Here is a 24,720-nt window from a genome sequence, read left to right on the forward strand (position 1 = left end):
ACAATGATACATTGTCTGGTTGACATACTATGTGATTTGTGTATTTTATAAAGGAAACTAAGACCACTAGAACTCACCACCCCAGAAACTCCCAATCCCACCTTTGGGGGCATTCCTGTGGACATGGGAACACAGAGGAAAGAATGAATAAAAAAAGTATTTGCCTTCAAGAGGAAGCTAGACCTTTGCAAAAGAACAGTTGGAGCTGGGCAAGCCACCTAGCAACATTAAGGTCCAGCTTTGATGAATACTTTCCTAAAGTAAATGCTGGCATTAATAACTGGGTGATGCAGACTTTTCTGGCAGAGGAGGTGGTGCATCATCCATTTGATGCCTAGGAAGAGCTGATTGAGGTTCAGTCGGACACTACTCTGCAATCTGAATTTAGGAGCATTGCAGTGGGTGAATTTTGACTGAAGGTAATCCTGGAATACCCTACATTGGCATGGTCTACTATACAGTCACTCTTATCCTTTGGGTCTTACTACTTGTGCGAAATAGGCTTTTCAGCATTGGCTTTTTTACTGACTCCTTCATTTGTTGAATAAGGGGTGTTTCAAATGAATGTTGAAAACCCGGAAAGTGGGAGTTTTTAAAACATGGAGACAACCATGGTACAACATTTAGACGCAAGGGCTTCCATCAGTCGCAAACATCACCTGGGTGCAGGGTGAGCCTGGGTAACTGCTTTTTAACATTGTACACTACTTTACCAGAATTTCTGGTAAACTACAATGTTAAAAGCAGTTAACACTCTTCCCCCCAACTCTGTAACCACACTTGATTGCATTATACTTCAGCCAGTATTGCATTATAATTCAGCCAGGATTGCATTAAGATTAAGCTACATCCCTAACTCTATCTGGTTACCCAGAGGTAACATCTTAGCAAATTTCACTTGTGGCTGGCCAATCTACAGCAGCACTATTGTAAGTTTGAATTGTTGATGTTTTACTGAACTGTGGCACCACACACGTCTTGCTTGGAAGTTTTTAATCGGGAAACGTCTTTACTTCTCGTTTCCCTTGAATTGGGAACTTTTTTTTTGGTGGTGGTACTCCACCTTGCAGCTGTACCTTCTGTTTAGCAAGCATTTCATTCTCCCATCCTAGCTGTGTTGCTGGACGATTATAGAGCGGTGGAGTAGGGGTAGTGATGTCTTACTGGAATGCAACTCAAAGACTTAAATCTCCTTCTTTCTTGACTTTAGTATATGCAGTGCATGCTAGCCAATGCTTCCACTGTTCTGCGCTGCGCGCGCCAACACCCGCACCCCCGCGTGCGCCGTTGCACCAAGTTGGCGACTACATGCAAAGTTGCGGTCATATAACTGCCAGTGACGTCTCTTCCTGTATTTGCACCCCTCTCCCACGGAAATTCATAAATCGGCTCCCCTGGCAGGAGCCCCAGGGCTCCGTCTCAGACGGAATTTTCGGAGCCTGTCGAAGCTTGGGCATGGCTATCCCCGGCTCACTTAAAGCCCTAGACATACCCTAGTCCGCTTCTTGTATGCCTGTAGAACGGCCCTCTACTAAGGCGCCCCACGCAGTAGGAACACCACAGACTTGATAATCACCTACAGATTAGAATGGATTATGTTGCAACTATATATATTTTAAAAGAGTATTCTAGTCTAATTAAGGAATCGTCTGTGAAATCGTGTTCTGTTTTTTTTTTTGTGGTGGGGGCGATACATAAATATATTAAAACCGTAAGCATCATTGGCGTTGTGCATAGATGGAGACTCTGCCTCAAGAACGACTCCGCCCCAGTTGGGCACTGCCAAGGTTCTGTGTTCCAGCCAGAGTAATATGATTTAAACAGGCATGTCTGGGCTCTCCGTGCTGATTCTGGTGAGGGTGGAGCGGACGGCACAATGATCGCTGAAAACGTACGAGAGATGGTGCCCGAGGTCCTGCGGGAACCGGGACTCCTCACAGCCCTGGTCCTGTGCTCGGGGGTTTCCCTCGCAGCAATGGTATTTCTAAAGCAGTGGAAACTCCAGAGGAAGACGGCGCAGGCGAAGAAGAGGAGAGACTACGCGCTCACGCAAATGGAGGAGGCAGTGCTACGGTTTAAGCGCCAGGTATGGGTTCACTTCTAACGGGGACAATTAATAATGACATCGGGAAGTGGTTTATGACGCCATTTATGATGCTGCGCTAAACCGTATTCTTGGGTTTTGAGCAAAGTTAACAGAACGCTCATCGGAGAAACACGCTTTAAAAAAAAGAGCTTTGGCCAAGACAACTATTTAGTCTTTTCTAAAGGTATGATCAGTGGAGTAACTTTACTGAAAATGTTGATGGCGGTTGGGGGAGGGGGGTGTACATGACATCTAAAGAAAAGGTGTCCAAGCCAAATTAATGGGGACAAAATGTTGTGCCATGAAAGTTGGGGGGGGGGGCAAACACCCTTGCCCCAAACACCCTTGCCCCCCCTAAAATTACTCCCATGGGTATGATATTGAGAAAGGTCAACGTAGACAGGAAGTAAAGGGTGCGACGTTCCCTTGCGATGGTGGATTTGCCCAAAGCATAATACTCCAGTGTCACAGTATATCTCGCAGGTGCTGGTCTGCATTTTATTTTTATTTGCAGAGCGCTTGGGACATAACGCCCTTTGCAGTGATTGCGCTTGTCTTCGTTTAAAGCTGCAGGCTGTGGGGGTTAATGACAAGCTAATGAATGCACTTTCTTTCATTGGCATTTCCGCAGTTTTGATGGTACTGGTGTAAAAACACAGCAGGGTTGGGTGAAGGAACATCACATCCCTGCTATGGGGAATTAATTGGGAGAAGCTTAGGGTCAGTGGGGAGCAAAGGGCTGGGGGGGCAAAGAGAACGTATTGCCACCACTTTTTGTTCTTCCGTTTTTTGGAACCCTGGGGTTAGGCATTTGCCAGGCACTGCCATAATAGTGCTATCATGCCACGAGATGGCAACAACTGTAAATTGTGCATCCCCAGGAATATGCCAATGCCTTGAAAATACCTATACACAGTAAGTCATATTTGTGTGTTTACACTGGAAAAAAAACAATTATCGGCAATTTTTTGAAGGGGGCACACAAGGAAACACTGAAAAACACAGATTCTGAAAATGTTTGAAAACACAGAAAAAGAACCACCGGAAGTAAAAAAAAAAAGAAACCCCTAAAACAGGACACCCTACCAATACAGAGTGCTCCAAATAAGATGGTATAAAAAGGGTCTCTTACCCACTTTTGTAAACTTTTAGTCTAAGGGCCTCATTACACGGACGGCGGTAAGGGTTAACGGTCACCGTTAATGGTACCGGTGACCGTTAACCCTTACCGCCTTACTACGAGGTCCCTTTGCGGGTTGGAGACTTTAACGCCTCCTTTTTGCAGGCGTTAAAAACCAACCCGCAAAGGGACCAGGGAGCTAATTACGGTACCGCAATTTGCGGTGCCGTAATTAGCACCTTCCCCATTCCCATTGAGCCCTATGGGCCAAAAATGGGAATGGGGAAGGGCAATGGGGGAAGGGGGAATTACCACCCCACCTACCTTGGAATAGGGCGGTAATTCCCCTTTCCTCCAAGGCAGTGCCGGTATTTTACCGGCATGGACCAAGGTGCTAATAGCACCTTGGTCCACCGCCGTCCGTGTAATGAGGCGCTAAATGTGATTTCAAGGAAGTAAAATTGAGTTTTCTCCTTGACAAGAGAGAAAAACATTTGTGACATTCAGCCGACTCATGCACAAATTAAACTGTATGACAATCATGTGGCAGCTGTCCACATCATGGCTGAAAATCATGTTTCTCTCGCAATTAACATATGCAGCGTCGTGTGCAGTACAACAAACACACTCTCACAAATGGAACAGAAGAGCACTAACACTCTGAGCTACCCCGGCATGCAAAGAATACAAACAACGGCAGCATAACTAGTTCAAATGCTTCACTCACTCCGAACAGGCCACGCAAAGAGGAAGCTCTCTCCAAAATGTATTCATTAAAAATATACATATTTGCATTTTAAAAAAAAGTTCCTATGAAAAATAAGCTGAATCTGCGTGCCGCCGAGTCCTGCTTTTAACCCCTCAAGTGCCAGGCTATTATGCAAGTCTATGAAAAAAGGACTAGCATACTCTGGCAGGATTTGGAGGCATCTGTTTTGTGTGCTGAAACAACTATAGTGTTTTTCCATAGGGAGGTGGAGCTCGTTACTGCCGGAGAGCTGCGAATCAAAACACACGTTGACGTGTCAGGCAGTCCTATGACTGCCAATCCCATCAGAACAAACAAACACTTTTTGGCAGCCTCTGAAAAGCGTTGGTTTACATGAGCGGGGTGTTTATAAGACTGTCTGTCCTGTGAACGAGTAAAACTCGTCCTGCTCATAGAAGAGGCATGTTCGTTTTACAGGAAGATCAGTCGCTCGATGCGCCTTTCACCGATTCTCTACAGAGACCTACATATTTGTATATATGTTCATTTTTATTACGCAAGACAAAAAGTGGTTGTTCCCAATTTTTAGGGACCTCCCGTCCCCTGCACACTATCCATCATCTGTAACAACAGAAAAACAACTGAATGGAGTTGTATAATGATCACATAAGTCATCTAAAAAGCTCATTCAAATAAATTGATATGGCAAAGGACCATTTCTTTAGACAGAAAATGTTCCCTTGTATCACTGCTGGGATCCTAAAATGCTAGGGAATAACTATGCATGCATTATTCTCTTCTCCATGAGCATCTACAGACACAGCGCACAGCAGAAGTCGCACAGAAAGAAACCGTTCCTCATCTCACTGTGTGCAGTTTCTGACAGACTCGGTGCACACAACTCAAGAGGCAAATATATGGACTGACTCATCCTTCATAGCCTGCAATTTCATCCATGCAGATACCAATCAAAAGGTGTGCTCTGGTTCCTGCCAAGTCACCTGCCTTTTGCTCTGTGCTCTGCACACAGCTGGTGCCTACAGTATATGCAAAGAAAGATAAGAGTTGTCATATTTACAAGATTTTATTGTTTAAAAAGACCTGGAATGCCACTTATTTGGAGGCAAACGTTCTACACAAGCCAAAACTATTGTCTTTGCCAATGCTTGTGTCTAACAGAACTTCAGCGCACTGAACGTATGGGTTGGCACACATGTTAACCGAAAAACCCAGTAGCATTTACAGCTGCAATTAAGCCATTATCCCACAGAAGAATGCTTAACAATAATAATGGAAGGCAGGGTTTGAATTTGAGGGGAGCCGGGAGCCATTTATCTCCTACTTGTAGAATAGAAGTGCCTGGTTAGCTTAACATCTAACAGGAGTTTCTATTGGCTCCCCAGGCCAATTAATGCTGACCAAATACACCAAATAACACACTGAAACAGGCGAATGCTGATAACAAAAGTCTCTCCTGGACCCCACCTTGAATTTGGTGTATTTTCCAGCCTCAAGCCCCGCTGCGAGCCCGCTCCACCTCCGTCCCACTTCCCCGTTTATGCCTCCCTGCCCGCCCTCCAGCCCTGATTGGTTGCTCGGTCCCCATGTGGTAAGGCCTATCGGCCTGCACAGCCTCGCGCTCGCTTCTTTAACACGCCGAAGCAGGTGAGTGCTGATAACAAAAGTCCCTCCTGGGTCTTTTTCCACCCTGAATTTGGTGTATTTTCCAGCTCCAAGCCCCGTTGCAAGCCCTCTTCAACTCCATTCCACCTTCTCTGTTGCCGCCTCCCTGCCCTCCTTCCAGCCCTGATTGGTTTGGTCCACCTGGTCATATGTGGCCGTCCCAGGGAAGCCCTCTGCCCTTGCAGCCCCTGTGGCTAAGGGCCCCAAGGCAAAGGGCGGCTTCAACAGAGGCGGCTCCAGAAAGTGTCTGCAGGTGTCAGCAGAGGAAGCCAGTGGCAGCCATCAACCAGCAGCAACCACCAAAGTAATTGTGGCATGGGTGGGAAGTAGAGCAATTACTCTACTCCAGAAAACCCTGCCACCCTACATTACCTTACCTCAAAACTGTGAAGGTTAGCAAGTGCCGCACTTAGATGGAATAGTGAATGCTAACAAGTTCCACACTTAGAACTGTGAATATTAGCATGTGCCACACTAAGATAGAACTATGAACATTAGCCTGTGTCACATCTAGATATGTCTGTGAATGTTGGCAAGATCGACACTTAGAACTGTGATGATTAGCATGTGCCACACTTAGATGGAATTGTGAACATCAGCCAGCGTCACAACTAGATACCTTTGTGAATGTTAACAAGTGCCAGACTTGGACAGAGTTGCGAACATTAGCCTGCATCGCATCTTGATAGATTTGTGAGTGTTAGCAAGTGCCACACCTGGATAGAATTGTGAACATTAGCCTCCGACACATCCACTCTGCAGGGCTCTCAAATCTAGGTGTAGCCTCCATCTATGTCTAGTATATGCTAAAACCTACTCACTGCATAACCTAGGCCTTTCTCACGCTATACAGGACATGCAACCCAGGTATAGCGTGCATCAATGTCTACTCTATGGTATAACGCATTATGAAACCTCGGCCCCACTCTACAGAGTCTTCGAATCCAGGTGTAACTACCTTCTCTGTCTATGATATGCAGAGAACCCACTTACTGTTGAACCGGTACCTTCGGCCACTATCTGGGACTCTCAGTTCTGGGTGTAGGCTCCATCTCTGTCTATAGTATGGTGAAGTGTGGTGTGTTGTGAAACCTGGGCCTCTCCCCACCATACAGGATTCTTATCCCTAGTCATTTAGCCAAACTGCAATGGTCACCTGTGAGACATATAACCCACTAACCAAAAAAGCTCAAAAACTATGCAAACCTAACTCATACAAAAACCTACACAACCACTCCTCACACAGCAAGCCACACGCACTTCACCACTCTGCAACCACAAACAAATAAACAACACGTAAGCCACACCAACAGCACACAAGGCCTGCCATCGATCCGATACTCGCACCAAAGCTCAGCACACAGTGTATACCGAACTGAAGCCGCCAACTGCACACCACTTCTCTCACTATCCTACTCCCTCTCCACCTTACTAAACCACCCTGCCTTCTCATTTACAAATTCGCCTGACCGCCTAAGGACCAATTCCGTTGGTGACGGTGCGCTATACAAATACCTTTAACATTAACTGTGTGAAATTAACTCTGTGCATTTGGGACAATTCATACATAAACATTAGGGCACATAAAGACAGTACAGGAGGTCATAAACAAAGGAAAAAAAGAATAGGCTTGTTTCTTATGTGGAGTTTAGAATTGCAGAACTCTATTTTCTAGCTCTTCGTTCCTCAGTGGTAGCTCCTGGTCAATGGTTAATGCTGGACACCCAGTAGCTGCTCTTGGCTCCTGTTTATATAATCTCAATTTTGATACCTGAGACATGCTGCTTTGAAAGAGAGGTGGAGGCTGTCACCGTGCATCACAGGTAAATAGAGAAAAGTGTTAATGGTCTACCCCACCCTTGAAGGGGGCTTTCGAGTCCCGAGGGGTGTTAGTGTTTCCACCCATTTGTGAGCAAGGTGTAACTACACAATGTCATTTCCCATCAGCATAGCAAATGGCTCATTCTTTTGCATGGAGAATGAGGGAGCTAAGTTAGTGCCCCCACATTCAGTATTTGAGAAGGCATTGTGGCAAGCCACTGTGACCCTTCCTCTAAGATGTGCAGAGGCAAGAGTGCTACAATATGTGCAAATGCCCATCAATGTGCTCAGTCTAGCTCCAGGTGGCAATGCCCTCCCAATGAGCTCTTGGAAAAGCAAGTCTTGCACATGCCGAGGGGCTCACCAGGGTACGAAAATGTTGAGTTATGTGCAAACTGTCATTTTTCCCTTTTTAGTTTGGGCTTTTAGGTGTCACTGACAGCGTTGCCTTTAAACGAAAACTATTGTCACTAATTAAACAACGTTAGCATAAGAGCTTCAAATAGGGGCTTTGAAAATGCTTTTACTCTGGAAATGACATTTGAGGAGCGGTACAGCATTGTTAGGTTATTAAATCCCTCCCATTCCCTGCCTCTAGCCAGGCTAATCCCTGGGGCTAATCCCACGCATTCCTGCCAATTTCTGAACTTTTTGAGCTCTTTGAGGCAGCCATTTTGGGTGACTGTCTCTAAGGAAACTCTCTGGAAACAAGCCAGAACTAGCAGCCAACTTTGAGTTGGAACGATACCATGCATCTCATGTGTATAATCTTTTTTAGAATGGCTAAAGTAATTACTTATAATAATTGATATTGTTCACTTTTATGTTATTCTGTATGCTTTTTTTACCTTGATTTAATTGTGTGATTTGCTTTTTATTTTATAAATAATCATGTTCACCATGTTTTTTATTGCAATTATGTTTTGATTTAAATACTAGTGGAGCTCCCCCCAGTTGACTCGTCACCTCGTACAACTACTCCACCAAGAGCTTGCTCCGCTTGGCCCTCGGTGTTCGCTGTGCTCGCACCCCTCCCTTTGGTTATTTGTTACTGGGTTTATATGTTTAGTGACAGAACTTGTAAAAAAGTAAACACGGAATCCACTTGGGAAATTCTTTATTTACAGCACTTCTTTCCAAACGATATTAATTGTTTCAGAACTTTCAATTTTTATACCTGTTTTTGAGCAACATCTTGACAATGCAAAATGTAATTGTCCATTGCTGAATAAGGGTCTATCGACATATATTCCATCACAGTGAAAACTCTGTTCTTGAGAGTTATTAATAGTTGTAGCAAATGCTAAAACTATAGGAATTGTTGTCTGTGTAAGACAAATGGTAACCTGCTTGTATTAGTATCACCTGTATCCAGTTTCATACGTGGGAGGAACACAACTTCATTACTTTATCATTTTGAAATGCAATAAGAATTTGAAATTGGCACTGTATTCCATGAAAGTTGGATATGAAATGATATGGCATTTGCAGCGCGGCTATTCACAGGTGTTTCAAGGCATGATGAGGCATGGGGAGGGGACAGGGGGAAGACAGAGACAACGATTTTACTAGGCCAGGTGACATTGAGATTGTGCAAGTGGCGGGGAAGGGGGAATGGGGAAAGTGCAGGGGGAAGGGGCATTGTAGTACCTGGGACCGACAGTAAAAAATAAATAGAATAAATAAAAGCAATGAGTAAAAAGTGCGGCCATCTGGTGGCAAGTGCAGACATCAGGTGTCAAATGCTGGTCGGGTCCTGTTGGGATACAGAAAACAGTCCCCAAATGCGTGGGTTGCCAGGGAGGCAGTGCAGGTGTGCAACTGGCAGGGGAGGGGACATGGGCCTGAAATCAGAGGGTGGCCAGGTGGCCAGTGCAGTTACAGTTTCAGCCAGGAGTTCAGTAGGGGAAAGGCAGAGAGAAAGCAGAAGCAAAGAGGAAGGTTTTGATGTGCTTCCTGAACCGGATAGGGTTCTCCTCAAGTTTCAAGTAGGCAGAGAGGCTGTTCCAGAGGGAGGCCCCAGCCGAAGAAAGACATCTACCCCCTACTCATTGCTTGGAAAAGCGAGTGACCCAGAGGGAGTTGGAGGCGGATGAGCGAAGAGCTTGAGAAGGAAGATATTTAGGAAGAAAGAGTTGAAGGTATTGAGGCTCCAGGCCTCAGAAGGCTTTGTGGACAATGCACAGGGTTTTGAACTTAATCCTCACAGTCACTGGGAGCCAGTGCAGAGATTTCAGTCCTGGAGAGATACGATCCCTGGGCTTGAGGCCAAAGACAAGTCTTGCAGTCCTTTTCTGGATGAGTTGCAGAGGGCAGAGAGTAGAAGAAGGCAGATTTAGAAAAAGGCTGTTGCAGTAGTCCAGCCTAGAGAGAACCAGAGCTCTGGAGACAGTAAGCTTCTGGGTTAAGGAGAGGAAAGGAAGAATACCTCTGAGGAGGTGCAGCTGGTAGAGTGACTTCTTAAAAACAACTGAGATGTGAGAGAAGGAGAGTGTGGAGTCGAAGATGACCCAGAGGTTTTTAGACTCAGAGATGGGAGCAAGAAGAGGGCCAAGAGAGGCCGGCCAGAGAGTGACAGGAAAGGAGGGAGCAGGTGAGCCGATGAGGAGAATCACAGTCTTACTGGCATTAAGGCAGAGATCATTGGCCGCACACCACTCCTGGATAGCAGACAGACAGTTGGAGACGAGTGAAGGAGAAGAAGTTGTGGAAGGGATCCTGAAAATGAGTTCAGTATCATCCGCACAGCACTGAAAGTTTGGGCAGAGAGCTGCAATGTGGTTGGAAAGAAGTGCCATGTATTGGTTGAACAGCGAGGGCGAGAGGTTAGACTACTGGGGAACACCACGGGTAGAAACAGAGATAGAGGCGAGAAAGGACCCAAGTTGGACCTGCAAGGGTCAATCGATGAGGAAATAGGTCAGCCAGGCCAGAGCCTGATTAGTGATACCCAGGTTATCATGGAGACGGTTGAGCAGGATGGCATGATTGACCATGTAAAAAGCAGAAGAAAGATCAAGTAAGATGAGGACACAGGGGGGTGTTGGCATTTCAGGTTGGAGTGCAGGTCTTCACGGATATTCAGGAGAGCAGTTTTTGTGCTTCTGATGGCTCTGAAACCAGACTGATGGTCATGGAGACAACTAACAGTTCAGCGTGAAGATTAAGCTGGGAGATGGCCAGCCTTTCCAGGAGTTTGCCCAGGAAAGGAGTGATGGAGATTGAGAGATAGTTAGCCTGGCAGGACCGGTCGGCAGACAGTTTCTTAAGAAGAGGGTACACAAGGGAGTGCTTCCTGGGGGAAGGGAAGACCCCTGTAGTGAATAAGTGGTTACAGAAGTCAGCTAGAGCAGGGTCCAAGGTGTCAATGTGGTCCTTGATGATTTTGGAGGAACAGGGGTAAACCTGTTTTGACGAGACTTTCATAGATCGCACTTGTCTAGCAACCTCATCTAGGGAGAACGGGGGAAAGGAAGAGAAGGAGGGAGGAAAGGTGGCCAAAGAAGGGCCAGAGGAAGAGCAGGGAGTAGAGTGGGCAGTTGGAGAGGAAGAGAGAGAGGACAGGCTGTCCTGAGTTTTAGAGATGAAATGAGAAGCCAGGGCTGTGCAGAGGGCCTGTGAGGGGACAGGAGAGGTAGAAACTGCAGCAGGAGTGCCCGGCTTCTTGCAGATTTTAAAGAGTTTGGCCGAGTTGTTGGATGCCACAGAGATGCGGACTGGATGTGGGCTCTCTTCTTGGTGTGGACAGAGTATTGCTTTTGGAGCAGGCAACAGGCCAGTTTCTCAGAGGATGTACAAGAAGCACGCCATTTCCTCTGAGCCACCCTGCACCTGCGTTTACGGGTGGCAAGGTCTGAGTTGTACCAGGAGTTGCACTTGGCTTTGGGTTTCAAGCGGATCCTCATGACAGGTGCAAAAACATTAATAGTATCAGAGATAGCAGAGTGAAGCATGGAGAGGGCTGTGTCAGGGTGTGAATCAGCCAAAAGGGAAGGTGGGGGGGGAGTGGCAGCGAAAGCCTCAACTGACACGCGCTTCATGGGTCGGATAACCGAGCAGGAAGGTGGCAGTGCCTGAGTTGGCTTGGCCTTAGGGGTAGAGACAGTGAGCAAGGAGGAAAGGAGAAAGTGATCACTCCTGGAGAGAGGAGTGGTGAGAGGGATAGAAAAGGGAAGGTCTGTAGAGATCAGAACATCCAGAGTGTGCCCCGCAGAGTGAATCAGGCCAGACGGGAGGATCGAGAGTGGGAGAGAGTCGCAAAAAAGTCCAGTGGAAGGACGGGAAGCCTCCAGGTGAATGTTAAAGTATACAAGAAGGAGGAGTTGAGTGGTCGAGACCAGTAGGGAAGAGGAGAGGTCTGCCCAATCAGAGGGGAAGGAGGAGATCTGACCAGATGACCAATAGATGGCAGCCACAGTAAGGGAATGGCTAGGAGAGAGAGAGAGCCTGCAGACGAGGCATTCGAAAGAAGAGTAGGCCTGTGTAGAAATTACAGTGGCAGGAATCCCCTCAGGGTAGATCAGGGCTACACCCCCTCCGGAACGGTTGAACCTGGGCATGGAGAGGATCATGTAGCCATCAGGGAGAAGAGTGTCAAAGCTCATGACAGAGCTGCTCATGAACAATGTCTCAGTGACACTGAGGACATTGAAGTTAAGTTCTGCAAGGAGGCAGCAGATGTCAGAGGAGTGTTTGACAGCTGAGCAAGAGGTTAGAGTGGCAATATGGAGAAGGTTGCCATCCTTGAAAGACTTCCGAGGAGGGGTACAAATCAGTGGTACACCCTGCGGATGTGTGGAAGAAACCCGAGGGGGGGCAGAAGAGGAAGGAAGAGAGGACAAGGTAGCCAAGGAGGAGACAGCGGGGGGAGGCAAGGAAGCTGTGGAGGGAAGAGAGGGGTCAGCAGGAGAAGGAAGGAAATTGATGAGGCGCAGGAAGCGTCTATCAAAGAGGAGAAGATTGGCCTGAGGGCCTTCGACCAAGACGGTGCCATTCAGGTAGACATTAATGATGACCTTAGAGGAGTCGAAGGAGGCCAGGAGGGCTTCCCACGGAGTGCCACCATTAATGGGAGAAGAGGAAGGAGAAAGCATAGAGACCATATGAAAGGTCCATAGGTCTGGTGAGGGAACGACAAAGAGGATGTTGGTGAGGGTTTTCCAAGAGGAAGCACTGGTATAGGTGTCAGCGATAGGGAGGCCTGGGTTGGAGACCAGGATGTCCTTTTTAAACTTCTTCCTACCAGAGTTAGTGAGGAGAGCAGGATCGTCGATAGAGAAGCAGTTTGAAAAGATAGGAGAGACAGAGAACACCGTAGAGTAGATAGGGCGAGAAGAGGAAGGGGTGGGAGAGAACACTATGGAAGGATGCAGGGATGGGTGCATGCAGATGAGACAATAGTAGACAATTGAGCAAAACGACAAGGGCTCAGACAATAGTAGAACAGTTTATAAGGTGAACGGTTTGCTAACAAGGAAAGAACCAGAGTCAGCAGCACTACTTTCAGAATGTAGTTTAACAGCGGATACAGCACTCCTAGGTCTAAGAGTCCTGTAAAGTGGGAGAAAGGCCTCGGTTTCATAATGCCATTTAAATACTTTCACAATACAATTAAGTGAAAATACACCTATGTCTGAGAGTCCTGTAAAGTGGGAGAAAGGCCTAGGTTTCACAATGCAATTTATATCCTTTCACTAATGTCACAGCGCTATTACAGCGAGGGATAGGCTAACAAAACACAGTATTGTTCTAGTGAAGGTGAGGTTGCTATGGGGCAGGGTTTCAGGGTAGAGTAAATGCTCACCCTCTCCTGGGACCATGCCTACCTTACCAGTCGCTAATGGTTGACGGCTGGCTTCCCCTGCTGACACCTGCAGACACTAGTTGGAGTTGCCTCCATGGGAGCCACCCTTTGCCTTGGGGCCCTTAGCCCGAAGGGGCTGCCGGGCAGGTGGCTGCCCTGAAGGGCTCATTAAGAGGACTCAACAGGCCAATGGGAAGGTGCAGAATGGGAGGGGATGCGGGTGGAGGAGGGAAACAGAGAGGGGTTTGGAGGACACAGAGGAGACAAGGCAGACAAACATCGAAGCAGGTCAGGGGAGGGAGAGAGCTACCACACAGTAGTTAGGTGCCTCGAAGAAGAAAAGGCACCAAGAGAGCAAAAAGTACTGATCTTACCAGCTCTGCTGGAACCAGGCCATAGCGAGGTGAAGCAGCAATGGGAACCGCTGTGTCTTGCAAGAGATGTTATATGGGCCACGGTCCAATGGGAAGGTGGCGGGTGGAGGAGAAAAACAGAGAGGGGATTGAAGGACCCAGAGGAGACAAGGCAGACAAACACGGAAGCGGGTTGGGGGAGGGAGAGAGCTCTCACATGGTGGTTGGGTGCCTGGGAGAAGAAAAAACACCAAGAGAGCAAAAAGCACTGATCTTACCGTCTCTACTGGAACAGGGCCATAGCAAGGAGGAGGAACCTGCAGCCAAGAGGAAGTCGACCGCTAAGGCGAAAGCCAGTAGGCAGCAGGCGCAGGCTGCCAAGAAGGGAAAAGCAGCGGTGGCAGGAGGCAGGGGGAGAGAGCAGAGGCCAGTTGGCAATCTTGCGGCTTTACCTGTGGAGGCTCCAAGGCGTAACAGCAGTTCACCCAGCATGCCTGTGGCCAGCTCTGCAGCATTGGCAGCAGAGGGACCTGCATCCTTGCAGCAGTTTAAAGGTATGTCTATGCAGTGCTTGCAAGCATGGGGAAATGGGGGGAATGGTCAAATGTTGTGCAGGAATGTAAATGCATTTAACCAAGTGGGGAGGAATGCAGAGGCGCCAAACCCAAAGAGAAGGCTAAGCATAATTAAAACTCACTTGCCCATGCCCATACAGCTGGGAAGCTGGGAAGCTGACAATTTAGAATCGGGAGTGAGAGGGCCGGAGGATAACACATAGGTCGATGATTAGCAAATATATGAGGTTATACCTCAGGGCAAGAAGGTTGACAATGACTCTTTAAATGCCATGACTATTGGTCAGAAAGCAGTAATAATTTGGTTTGTTTTGTGCAGGGGAAGGTGCTGGGGGGGAATTAACCCTGGCCCTCGCTTATAACAAGTTTAAGATTTGTGCTTGGGTTAGGTTATATAGGATTCGTGTGGTTAGAGTTTAGCTTAATAAATTATGAAGAGGACCAAGGCAAGAGGGAAGGAAGACATTTTGGGATTTTAAAGTCTAACAAAAGGAATAAAAGCTCAGCTTCCCCCGTCAGGAACAGCGCTCCCCCAGCCTGGTAACTCCTGCAAGGGTGAGCAGAGCAACGTGAATGCTGGTGGGTATAGTTTTTGCCTTTTAAAAGCTGGAGAGGAACATATTGAGGGGGAAGTATTAAAAATCTGGAATAAGGTGGCGGTTGCCTCTTAAGGAGAGAGGTTGTATGACAGTATGAGCAAAAGGAAAAGAAGCTCAATTCCCCCTTCAGGAACAGCGCTCCCCAGCCTGGTAACTCCTGCAAGGGCGGGCAGAGCAACGAGAATGGTGGTGGGGGAGTTTTTGCCTATTAAAAGCTGGAGAGGAGCATATTGAGGGGGAGGTATTACAAACCTGGAATAAGGAGGCGGGTTGCCTCTTAATTAGAGAGGTTGTATGGCATTTTGAGGTTGGAACCAAGGAGTAATAATGTAAACAAAGCGTGATTTGGAGTAAAGGTTTTAGTACAAAGAGGTTGGACGCTGCAGGAATTATAAGAGAAGGAAACAGGAGATCCACGGTCGGCGTAGAACCACCTTTGGCGTGGCAGTGTTTGGGTGACCAGTGGCAAGATACAGACTACTAATGAGCAGTGGGGAAGCCGGAAGGGTCTTTGCTCTTCTCGGGACCAGCGCTCCTTGGGGGCCTAAGAGGCAGGGACGCTGGAGGTAGCAATGAGGTCTCAGCTTCCCCGACTAAACGGCACTTCCCCAGCCCAGGGACACCTGCAAGGGCACGCAATGCTCAGACAAGAATGGTTGGGGGAGCTTTGGGATGCAGTAGACTTGGGTGGGAAAGGGGGAAGCAAGCCTTGGACACAGAGCATTCGGCGGGTCACTGCACTTTCAGAACTATTTTCAAAAAGTTTGTTTGCAGTGTTTTGAGTTTATTATGTTGTGAAAATAAATCTTCGGCCTTTTTATGGCAACAAAGAAAGCCTGCCTCATTCTATACCTTTCCTGGTTGTGATATTAAACGGGGAGAATAAAATGAGCAAGCATGTTGGTACAAGTATGGACAAATGCCCGGGTTGGGCATGCACCGGGTGTGTCCTCCCTTCTACAGTGCCGTCTTGTTTTGGGTGCCCTCTGTGTTGTTACCCTCCTGCTGGGTTGCTCCGGATGCTGCAGCAGTGGCTGGATGCTGCTATCCAGCTGTGGGTGCAGATGCCCAGCTCTTCTGTGATGACCTCTGTGTTGTTGGGCTGCACAACCTCCCTTACTTACTATTTAGTGCAGAGTGTGCATAAACGGTCCCCTCAGAAGATGCATGTCTCAACGTGGTAGCCACATGCACGTCCACTTCTGCTCTGGCTGCGGGCGCGCCCTTACGCTATCCCTATCACCGTTTTGTGTACAGCACTTGCTATCACTGGACATCATTGTTTTTGATAACTTCAGCTATCTGCTTGCCCAAGTGCACACCCAGCAGTCTCGGGCTTGGTTGTCTGGCTGAGGCCGGTCTCCAAAGATTGAGGATTTCCCAGCGCTCCTCACCAAGGGCTGAAAACACCCTCTCATCCGTCAGCCTACCTATGTAGGGCAGTGCTTCCCCCGTGGCGTTCTGAGAAAGTTCTCAGCAATTCTACCAAGTGGAAAACAAACTAAATACTGGCACAGTGCAGGGCAAAAGCACGGAGTGGAGTTCTTCGTGGTTTGCAAAGAGCGAAGGCACACTGTTAATGCTTTTCGTAAATGTTATCTCTGAGTCTGTTTTAAATTGGATTTCTTTTTTAAATTGAGAGCTGTCCAAGAGTTCCCACTTCTAACTGTTTGCTTGTTGATTATGCAGACGCATATGCGTTTTGTGTATTTCTAGCCGTGCACTTAGTCCATTTCCAGAATATGGCTGCCCGCTGCAATACCCCTTTTCACAACATTTCAGAGGTTTAGTAGTTACTACGTAGAGGGGTAGCCCGCCAGCCTCCTTGCTTATACAGACTTGTGTGTGAAATAAACTGGTGTGGTTTGGGGATGTCATCGCATTTTCGTACTCCGACCAGGGGTTCGCATGATTTAAAATACTGCTATGGTGGCCAGGAGAGCTAGACACAAGGATGTCGAAAGTGGCATGGTGCAATCCTAACTGTGGCATGGTGCACACCTAGATGTGGCATGGCGCACACCTAGATACATAGGATGTTGCCTTCCTGCCAGTGCTGCATTCCTGTTCATTGGGACAATGCAAAAACTGAAAGGTTCCAGTTCTCAGTTTATTTCTGCAATGGAAAAGGCCTCTGCAGTAATGCTCTATGGCCTTGTGCATAACATCATAGATGCCATATCGGAAATTACATCATTGACATTACTGATGAAGCCACTTCACATGGTTGCAACACAGTCTCACAAAAATCATTTACTATGAACTTGGCAATGCAATACTTATAGAAATACAGTGGTGCAGGGTCCAAGCTCCCAAATGGCCCTGTTTGTTTCATAAATCTATGCAGGGTGTGATGGTGTGCCAACCGGCGACCTCTGGTGGCTCAATGGGTCAGGGTCGTGCCTATCTGCGCACCGGTGTTGTGATTGAGCCGAAGCTGTTCAACCACCAATCCCTTCTGACTCAGGTGTACTAACACCACACAGGGATCGATATTGTGGAGGGCTATGCATGTTTCCACTGTAGTCTATTAGAGAATGGCTTGCTTAACATAAACCTTGACGAGGACCTACTTCGACTTTTCCCCGGCCAACTGCCTGTACGATATGAACGCTAGGTGCTTAAGAATGTGTCTTCTAGGACATGTAAGATTGAGGTATGCATGCATCTCATGCCGTAGTTGGATGTGTGGCATGCAGTTTTCTAGCTGTCCCCAGAGGTGGCTCGTGCTGAATGGACAATGGCGAATAGCCAGGAGCTGCTACACACCCCCACTCCTAAAATCTTAATTTCGATCACGGCTATGCATCACTACGTTTCCAGAGGCACTCCCCTTTATTAATCATTCCCTTTCCCCTCCTGCTCATCGGGTTCTTGCTTCATCCTTTGCCCCCCAGGGTGGTTGGGCGGTGGGATACAATAAGAGCGATTATATTAGGGGATCAAAGGGAGATGGGTACTGATCCAGATAGAGAACATAGAGGCCAACTGTGTGTGCTCATGTGCCAAGTCATTTATTTAGAAGGCAAGTAGTTACCAAGGACTATTTGTAGATGAAACATACCAGCGATGCACAAAAAGAATAGGGTTAGCAGGATTGTGCCACTCAGCCTAAAGACACCCCACCATCCAGAAGCTGCATGGAGATCAATCGGAATCTGTGCGTCACCTGCATAGCGCTTCAAAGAAGAGCAAAGCCCTCTCCCATCTGGGCTAGGTGCAGTGTGTCAATGTTAAGAAGCAAGGGAGAGCGAGACATCAGCCCTTTTGAACTCCACAGTGACTGTGAGAGCTGGGAGGGGGGTAGCATTTCCCAGCTGTACTGATTTCTCACTCTCAGAAAAGAGTGAATCCAGGCCAATGCTGGCCCCCTATTGCCCATCATCAAAGTTTCCAGAGTGGAGTAAAAATGCCATAGTGTATGATGGCAAACGCAGGTGAGCCCTCAAACAAGAGGAATGCAGCTAATCTCACCCTAGTCCTCAGGGCCGGCCAATTTCTCACCACTCTGCTTCCCCCAATTAGCAGACCATTGTCTCAGAGCTCTGGTTTTGATGAAAGCTATACTGCAGTTGTCCAGCAAATGTTCTGGGCTTCAGAAAATTTAAACCGTGGACAATTGCTCCTGTCCCTTTGATTTCAGGTATGGCCACAGCTGGCTGGAATCAATGCTTCCAGCTTACATTGTTAACAGAGAAAAGGAAGGAAACCTGGATACCTTGTCTTTCTTGAATATATGAAATAAAATATTTTCCACACAGTTTTTGCAAAAGGTTATTTCATATATTCAACAAAGACAAGGTATCCAGGTTTCCTTCCTTTTCTCTACCCAACAAACGAGGTGTGGGCTGCACCCCAACCTTAACCTGTGATCTTGCCGCAACATTAGAACCAAAAAAGGAACCCTAATACTAGAGCACAGCAAGGTTGGTTCCATTCTAGAGCCCACGTTCCCCCCCTTTTTTACTTTGTTAACATAGCTGCTTCTGCATGTGATTCCGTGAATCCTCTGTGGTATTGAATTGCTTCAGTCCTGGGTACCAGAATATCTGCATGAATTGAAAAGTATAATGTGGCGTAGGGCTTTGCGTATTCCACATGCAGTTCCCCTAGTCGCGATAAGATTTTAATTGGGTCTAGACGCAATGAGTGTCAGAACCTTATGGAAATGTCTACAATTGTATGGCAAGTTTACAAATCCATTACCAAACTCTTTGTATGAAAACCTGGGCGAGTTAATTCATACGAGAAGTGAGAGGGTGGTGAACTCCTTTCCTTCTATGAGTCCTATGAGACTATTCTGCTAAAGCATGATATGAACTTGACAGATCTCAGCGATCATCCAAGAAGGCCCTGTATTTGCAGGACTGATGCGAAACCGTATTTTGTGTAGACGAATGGTGGGAGATCATATGATTTCCTCAGGGTGGACAAACCCAGGATTCCACAGTTCTACGTACTCCCAAAAATACACAAATCTTTCACTAGACCACCAGGGAGACCGATCGTGTCGGGGTGTGACTCGATTTTAGAGCCACTGTCCAAATTTGCGGACCATTTAATGCAACCGATGGTCAGAAAGATGGATTCTTTTGTGAAAGATACCATTCAAATCATTAAAGAGGTAGAGGGGAGACCTTTTGACCCAGTCAGGAAATATTGATCTGTCTCGATGTGGTGGCGCTCTATACAAACATACCACAGAGAGCATAACTCGATGTGTTGGAAGAGAGACTACTCACAGGGAATGTAAGTACCAACACTCCAACCTCCTTTATAATGTGGTGTGCCAAAATGGCATTAATGGAACCTTATTTCCATTTCAATGGCTCTTTTTACAAACAAATAAAGGGCACGGCGATGGGGGCCACTCTGGCCCCCAGTATCGCCAATCTATATATGGAGGCCTTTGAGAAGAATTATATCTATAATGACATCAATCCATTCAAAAAGAATATACTACTATGGAAAAGATACATAGATGGCATTCTTATTATCTGTCAAGGAGAGGAAAACATTGCTACCCAATTTTACGAGTTGATCGATGGACAGAACCAACATCTAAAATTCACTGAGAACTACAGCAAGGATGAAATAATTTACCTCGATATCACAATTAAAGTGGATCCAGCGAAGGGAGAGCTATATGTGAAACCTTATAAAAAAAACTACAGATCGTAATGCTTTACTGCACCGCACAATCTTTCATCCGTCCCACACACAAGATAATTTACATTTCGGTCAGTTCTTAAGGCTAAAAAAAAAACAGCACGAATAGGGCAGACTACGAAATAGGAGCCCAAAAATTAAGAACCAATCTACATGAACCAGGGTATCGGAAAACAGGACAAAAAAGCTATGGAAAGAGCAGACAATAACCACCGAGAAGCAATCCTTGAACAAGAACCGAGAGAGAAGAACAAAGACAATTTAGTCTTCGGGTCTCATTACATGGTAGGCGGTAGGGATTTAACGTTACCGGTAATGGAATACCAGTAACGCTAAATCCCCATCCAAATTATGACCTTGCTCACCGCTATTTGTGGCACCGCTAAGTACGGCGCCACTTTGCGGCCAGTCCGCGGGCACGCGACCCTCGCATCCGTAATTTAGGCCATGCCGCTATTAGCACATCATCACAAGCCAGGTGGACGTGCCAATAGCGGCATGGAAAAGAACCCAAAACCCCTTACCGGCATAGCGCTAATACCGCCATCGCGAACCACCCGTTAAAAGAACTGTGCAGTGTTACCACCTGCCACAGGGGGCCACAATCATCACAGGTGGAGGCAATGGAGACTGTGGCTGCTCAAAAGGAGCACACCACACCCCTTCCCACACCCCTTCACATACCAAGATGGTTCCAATACTAGCAGCATTACATGGCCTGGAGGACCTGATTGCAGCGCAGCTGCAACAACAACAGGCATCACAGAGGAGATGAAGGAGGAGGAGGAGGAGGGCAAGACAGGCACAGCAAGCACCACCAGGGCACCTAATCATACCACAGAGGCACCCACCAATTCCCAGGATCAGAGCCAGTCCATTTAACCTAACACCTGAGTAGATACACACCCTGTACCGTCTGGACCGGGATACCATCACCAGCATCGTGGACATGATACACAACGACATTGTGAGCCTCATAGACATCAGAACTGCCATCACCCCTCTACTGAAGGTGGTGACTGTGCTCCACTTCCTGGCCATAGGCACCTACCAGCATACAGTGGGGCAGATGCATGGCATCTCCCAACCAGTATTCTCACGCACACTGAACCAGGTACTCGATGCCCTCCTGAAGCATGCACCCGAACACATATACATGCCACGGACTGCCCAGGAGATTGCAAACACCAAAGTCGGTTTCTATTCACTGGCAGGCATCCCAAGTTGCATCGGGGCCATCGACTGTACACATGTGGAATTGGTCGTTCCACATCACAATAAAGTAGTGTACTGAAACAGGAAGCAATTCCACTCCATCAATGTCCAAATGGTATGTGACACCAACAAGATAATCACACATTGCTGTGCCAGATTTCCCGGATCAACCCATGATTCCATGGTCCTGCGGAACTCAACTATCTCCCGCTACATGGAGCAACAAACGGGACAATGTTCGTGGCTACTTGGTGAGTAGCAGGCCAAGCACATGGCAGTGTGCTTGGGGGGGGAGAGATAGATACTCCAACTGGGTGTGCTTGGGGGGGGAGATAGATACTCCAACTGGGTGTAGCTTGTAGTCCGTCGTCCAAATGCACATACAGATGTAAGCCAATATGCATCTGGGAGGGCCACAACGTACTTGAGATGAACGGACATGCAAGTATATGATACACAACACAGATGAGAATCCAAGCCTAGAAACATCAAACATCAAACAACATCCACACTGCACAACATTCCATGGCACAAAATACACAAATGTCATCCATGCCGTCAACATAGTCATGCTGAACTCGTCCAGCACGACATCAAAAATGCAATGTGCCCTTCAATGCATGCTAAGGGATACCCCCTAGCCATAGCAATGCACCACAAACCCATAGCCCCACTGAAGTGATGCCTCTCAGCATGGCAACGTCAATGTTGGAAGGGCAGTACACCACCAGTGTGGTACCAAATCTGCCTGGGCACAGGAACACCTAAGACCTGGCCTCACACAGGACATGTCAATTACTTTTGGAGGCATTAATGGGGCATGTCTACTTGCAGCGTTGAGCCTACCTTTGCACATTGCAGTTACGCAGACCATTTGCATGTATGCTGTTGATTGTGTCATTGAATCTTAATGCCAAGTCAATGTTTGTGAAATGAACAGGCCACACTTGAGGTGAACAGTAACAGGACTCCGTACCTTCCCCCATATAGGTGATGCTGGCTATCCCCTGAAGAGGTGGCTCCTCACACCTGTACGGAACCCACAGAACAGGCACGAAGAGGAATACAATCGTGCACACACCCGTATCCGCATCGTGATCAAGCAGACTTTTGGGTTTTTGAAGTCACGGTTTAGGTGCATTAGCAGGTCTGGTGGCGCTCTCCTGTATGGCCATGACAAGGTGGCCAAGATCACCATGGCATGTGTCATGCTGCACAATATGTGTATCAGACGGAATGTGCCACTGCCCCCTGACGTTGAAATAGAAGCACCTGATGAGGATGATGATGGTGAAGGTTGATGGAGGTGAAGGGGATGCAGGTCATGCAAGAGGGGATGGCCAGGAGGGACGTGCTGTGAGACTGCATCTGATCAACCAAATATTCTGAGTAACATGTTCTCGTACTGTCACCTGGATATGGCTAGTAATGCACTGGTGTCTGTTTCAGAGCTCACAATGGACCCTGGCGTCAATAAAGTACACATACACAATGAAGGAGTCCAGGCCTGTGTTTTGCTCAAACACCAGTGTATTTATGAACTTAAACAGGAAAATGTGTATGTCCCCAAACATCCCACCACCCTTCCCCCCCACTCCCCTTGCCCCCCACCCCCCACAACAGTCCCATCACACCCTTCCTCCCCACCCCCCACAACAGTCCCATCACACCCTTCCCCCCCACCCCCCACAACAGTCCCATCACACCCTTCCCCCCAACCCCCACAACAGTCCCATCACACCCTTCCCCGCCACCCCCACAACAGTCCCATTACACCCTTCCCCCGATCCCTCACAACAGTCCCTCATGTGTCTTCCACAATGTATGCGTCCAGGCATGCATGCGGAAGCATGAACATTAATTCCCTATTGGTCATTGCCAAAACCAGCATTGGGAGGCTGCCTTGAGGTGCGCCTGGTGGTGCGTGCAGAGTGTCGGGGTGGGCTTGACTGCCGTGAACTGGCGGACGAAGAAAGGGCAGACTGTCCAGGTGGTGGTGGTGGTGGGAATTGGCGGTCCATAGCATCCGCAATACGTGTGAGGACCTCCCGAACTCGGATGAGCTCCCCACACAGCCTGTCTGTGCATGCCCCTATCCCCTCCCTGGACTGCCTGGATGTCTCCGCAATCTCCTCCCTGAGACGGGCAGCCTCCTCCACGTGCTGCCCAACCAGCTCAGTGAGACCCTGTTGCCGCTGGCTGATGCTGGCCAGGTCAAGGGCAGTGTCGGGCTCTGGTGGTGTGGCTGGTGTGCATTGTGATGCAGGCAGGTGAACAGATGGAGGCACCGTGGGGCTACTGAAGGCTCCCATGGTCTCATCACCAGTGACGTTGGAGCCAGGTGTGTGTGGTGGTGATGGATGGGCGGTTCCAGGGGTGCTTGGGGTGTGCATGCCCAGGTCGAATTCTGTTGGGTCCTCCACATCAGATAATGGAGCAGTGGCTGCCGCCTCTCCTGCCAAACTGGCTGCAGCTGATAGTGGTCCCTCGGTGGCTGTGATCGGTGGTGGTGAATGGACCTCCGGAGGTGTGGCAGTTGGCTTTTGTGTGGCCTTGGCAGTGGCGCTCGACCGATGTTTGAGACTCTGCAAATGGAGCCTTGTGCCTTTTCCCCTGGATGTTGTGGGGGTGTCCTCTGTGGGTTGTGGCCTTTTTTTCTTCTGCGTAGGGGGTGCCAGGGATGCATTCCCACCATTGCCACTGTCTGTATGTGACCCTGTCGGGGACAAGAAGGGGGATGGCATTGGTTACGGTTCGATGTACTTAATGCAGGATACATCATCAATGCAGTTGTGGGCATTTGGACTTCATTGTGAAGGATGCAGGTGATGTGTCAGTTCAGTGGCTCATCCATGGAGTGTTGTGTGTGGCACTTGGCTCTGCTGATGTGTGCATGTGTGTGTGTTTGGGTCTGGCACTGACATGGGCAGGGTGGGATGCATGTGTGGCTGTTAGGCCATCCATTAGGTGATTCTGGGCTGACATTTGCGGGGACCAGTAGATTCAAATTGCATGCTTTCATTTGTACACTTACCTCCATCCGAAGTGCCTGCCACGCCATGCTCCATCCTCCCGACTCCCTCGATGCATTCAACTCCTATGAGGTTGGCACATGTCTCCTCCCATTCTTTTAGTTTAATTGCGACCCCGATCCACCTGCTGTGACAATGTTGTGATTTTCTGCCAAGATCATTCTGACCCCGAGTCCAAGGTCATCCCATCTTTTCCGGCACTCACGTACATTGCGGGTGCTGGTGCCCGCAGCACTTACTTTCAGTGCCACCTCCTCCCAGATTGCTTTTTTTGGAGGAGTGTCGTTTGCGAAGACCACTGCAGCATTTTCAGATAGGGTCTGTGTCAGCATTAGTAGCTCCTCAGTCGAAAACTTTTCTTTCCGCTGGCGGTCAGTTGTTTTTTTGAGAGCCTTGGGCATAGTAAGGGTGTTCCAGATATTTTCCAACAGCAAAGTACTACAAACAGGTACAGGGGGCAGAGGATGGCAATGGATTGTGTTTTTAAAGATGGCCGCCGTGCTCTTTCCCGTTCCTGTGCGATGACGCTGTTTCCGGTTCCGCTATTTAACGGTC

At 48.0% G+C, this 24,720-nt stretch overlaps 1 protein-coding gene across 1 annotated transcript in view; it reads left to right on the forward strand.

Moving 5' to 3' along the window:
- Window positions 1-1,798: 1,798 nt before the first annotated feature.
- The window catches only part of LOC138548282 (vitamin D3 hydroxylase-associated protein-like), a 746,809-nt gene continuing 723,887 nt past the window's right edge, over window positions 1,799-24,720 (forward strand). Inside the window, exon 1 of the mRNA XM_069642265.1 lies at window positions 1,799-2,086. Within this exon, the coding sequence (XP_069498366.1) occupies window positions 1,877-2,086 (210 nt within the window). The 5' untranslated portion in view covers window positions 1,799-1,876. The remainder of the gene's footprint in view (window positions 2,087-24,720) is intronic.

Source organism: Ambystoma mexicanum, chromosome 1q (genome assembly GCF_040938575.1).
Source record: "Ambystoma mexicanum isolate Mex_15411 chromosome 1q, UKY_AmexF1_1, whole genome shotgun sequence".
In the NCBI taxonomy this organism is placed as follows: Eukaryota; Metazoa; Chordata; class Amphibia; order Caudata; family Ambystomatidae; genus Ambystoma; species Ambystoma mexicanum.